This window comes from Amaranthus tricolor, chromosome 10 (assembly GCF_026212465.1).
Source record: "Amaranthus tricolor cultivar Red isolate AtriRed21 chromosome 10, ASM2621246v1, whole genome shotgun sequence".
In the NCBI taxonomy this organism is placed as follows: Eukaryota; Viridiplantae; Streptophyta; class Magnoliopsida; order Caryophyllales; family Amaranthaceae; genus Amaranthus; species Amaranthus tricolor.
In genome coordinates, this window is record NC_080056.1 from 15,442,566 (window position 1) to 15,445,827 (window position 3,262).

General features: G+C 30.6%; 1 protein-coding gene across 1 annotated transcript; it reads right to left on the reverse strand.

Moving 5' to 3' along the window:
- Positions 1–2,600: 2,600 nt before the first annotated feature.
- LOC130824890 (uncharacterized) lies at positions 2,601–3,262 on the reverse strand. The gene is made up of 2 exons (XM_057689909.1): positions 2,708–3,262; positions 2,601–2,621 (listed from the first exon to the last, which is right to left on the reverse strand). The coding sequence occupies exons 1-2, from the start codon at positions 3,260–3,262 to the stop codon at positions 2,601–2,603; spliced, it is 576 nt and encodes a 191-aa protein (XP_057545892.1).

The following is a 3,262-nucleotide window of genomic DNA, read 5'->3' on the forward strand; positions in this document are numbered from 1 at the left end:
GGTAATGACTATATGAAGAGTTGTGATTCAATGAATAAAGCATATACATGTTGGGTAGAAGATTTGAAATTCAAATCTAACTGTATGCAGGTATCAACTTGGGGATTTTTTTGACTGCGCGTATCCTCTTTACTCTCTCCTTAAGGGGAACAAGTAGACCTGGGAAAACGGTCGGTCGGTCGGGTTTTGGGTCGGATCAATTTCGGTCGGGTCAATTTCGGGTCGGGTCAGTTTCGGATCAGGTCAGTTTCAGGTCGGATCACTCTGGGTTTCGGGTCGGTTCGGATTGACCCAACGGGTTACCATAAAACATTAGAATATCCAATCGACTAATTCAACATAAAAAAAAATCATTAAAATGTCTAAAAAAAATCATTAGAGAAATTACATGTACGATTTTCAAAAAATAGTTGGTATGTCAGGTTCATTTAAGTGCAAGAAAAATAGGGGAATTAATACTTATTTTGAAAGACTTGTAAGATACGCGCTTTATAAAAGTTATTTTGTTTATTATAATTGTAACGTTAGATAAAAATGACGTTAAAATTATCTTCACAATTTTCATGTTGGAAAGATATACAACTAACTAAGTACTTATTTTGTCTTATAAGATACGCGTTTTATAATTTAGGGTAGCGACATTCGTTTTTTGAAAAGCTCATTCAAATGTGCGAAACGTTCGTATATATTATATATGATTTTCTTACTGAAATGTAGAAGAATTAAAAACTCATTTGACTGATTTAACAAGATACATGTATTCAATTAAGATGATCATAACGTCCTGTTTTTAAAGAAAAATAATTACGATGGCTAAAAAGACGTTAAATACGTGTTTTTTGAGATCTATTGATGAGTTTTAGGGTTCAAGTGATATACTCAATATGTTGAGATACTTTGAAAACTAAAATTTTATTTGAAATGAATTCTAACATTGAAATTACTCTAAAAATTGATATTAAATCGGTCAAAACGGGTCGGTTTTCGGTCGGGTCATTTTCGGTCGGGTAATTATCGGGTCGGTCATGTTTCGGATTAAGTCGCTTTCGGGTCGTCGGGTTCGGGTTTTGTCGGGTCGGGTCCCGGGTTCATTTTCGGGTCGGATCAAATTTTCCCAGGTCTAGGAACAAGTATGGTTTGTTCGTATTTTTTTAGGAAAAAAACCCACTTAGACCTTCTCTTGTGCGGAATACTGAGAGTGTCATTTAGTATGTGACGAATTGCTGCGTTTCAACTTTGGTAGTTCCTATATATTTTTTAGTCAATTTTTATTTCTTTTAATTATTTTGAATTAAAAATTAGAATTTTGAGAAGATTGTTTCCCAAGTAATCTATGAGTATAAATAGAGAAATTTAAATTTATTTATTTATTTTTTTCTACTTGATCTCCATTTTTTGATTATTACCTATTAAGTTAAGTTTTCACGAAAAAGTTTATTTTTCTTTCTACTTCTCTTAGTTCACTTTTAATTCCTAGACCAAAAATTATAATTCTCTTGATTCAATAAAGTTCAATTGTCTTCAAATCACTGTAAGTTTGATTTATTGCCCTTTAATAATTATTTGGTTATTTTTATTAGTTTAATTTCTAGATTCATGTTATTAAATTGTTATAGGATTCATGTTCGTAGTTGCTTTTTGCAATTTTAAGTTTTCTAGGTTATTTTTAATTTTACCTTTTTAAAAAAAAATATTTTCTAGCTTAATTATTTCTAAGATGTTAGTGAAAATATTTAGTACAATCCATTATTTTTTCCATTTAATCTCATATTCGTTTTGGAGTCCATTCAAAAGTTCATAGATATAGAAGTACTTGATTACGTATGAGATAAAAAATATATAACGTGTATACGTATTATGTTTTTTGCGTAGTTCACGTCTTCTGGAGATATCAAATGGCAGATGCTTTAAATGGTATATAATACAATTAGAATATTTATTCTAATTAAATATCGCTTTGATTTAGCATTAATTTTAAGGAAATGGTCCAGACTATATGGAATGATTAATAAATGAGAAAAAAAATAGGGGAATATGAAAACTTGTACATACAAGGGTAGTCTTCATAGGAATAAAAATTTCTTATATTCTAGCTTGTACTAACATATAAATTGAAGTTAAAAATATATTGTTATTATGATTATTAAAAGTCAATGTACTTACTGATTCACATTTCATAAATTGATTATTATAATTTTTTTTAATCAATTAAAAGATAAAGTCAAATTAATGTTTAATTACAACTCAAAACTTTAAAAATGAACTAATAAGAACAAATATGACGATTAATCAATTATCCTATAGCATATCAAAATATATTTTTAGGATTTTCGATCCTACCTCTTTATCAGGTAAGATCCCAATTCTAATAACTTTGAGCATGAGCCTCACACGAGAGCCTTTTAGGAGACGTTTGGATGCGACACAGGATGTCTTCTAAATAAGTGATGAGTTAATGAGATTAATTTAAACCCGTGACCTTTTACAAATTTGGCTTCTAATACCATTTATCAGGAAACCAACATAACAAAAAAAAATTAAAATTAATGGTTAAAATTCTAAAATATATTATTGATTCCATCAATAAAACATAATAAAATCTAAGATCCATCGGACAAAAACTAACAAAAATTAAATTTGAAAAATCAATTCATACGGGACACCATTAGAGAGAATGTAGAATTAATGAATTGTGCTAGTTATGTACAATATCAGAAGGTAGGATGCTATACACATTAAGATCCATACCCTCTCCATCAACAATCATAGCATAATTTCTTAGAACACCTTCCTTTACAAAACCCACCTTTTGTAGCACCTTCTCAGAACCCTTATTTGGAATTTCAACAAAAGCTTGAATCCTAACTAGATTATGAAGCTCTTTAAAGGCAGCTAAAACAGTCTTTCTAACTGCTGTAGTAGTTATACCATGGCCCCAATACTGGCTCCCTAGAGCATAAGACAATTGTGCTCGACCCTTATCAAGACCGAACTTGCCTGGTTGTCTGTCGAGCACGACCGAGCCAATGGCACGGTTGTGCAGACAGATAGCCTTATAATAAGGATGGGATAAAACATTGTCTTGAAAGTATTTAATAACGTGTTCTTTAGAAGAGTTTGGACTTATTTGGAATTGTAAAAGGCTGTATTTAAGGACTTGTGAATCACATGCCCATTGCATAAAATCATCTACATCTGATAGTTTGTATGGTCTGATTGAAATTTCTGACTTCTCAAAATACTTCATATTTGGAGAAGGCAT

Excerpts from the sequence above, each read along its gene's own strand:
- LOC130824890 (XM_057689909.1), bottom strand. The coding sequence starts at position 3,262 with ATGCCTTCTCCAAATATGAAGTATTTTGAGAAGTCAGAAATTTCAATC. Across the intron at positions 2,622-2,707 it reads GCATCCTACCTTCTGATATT|TTTTTGTCCGATGGATCTTA; the intron begins GTACATAACTAG and ends AATTTTTGTTAG.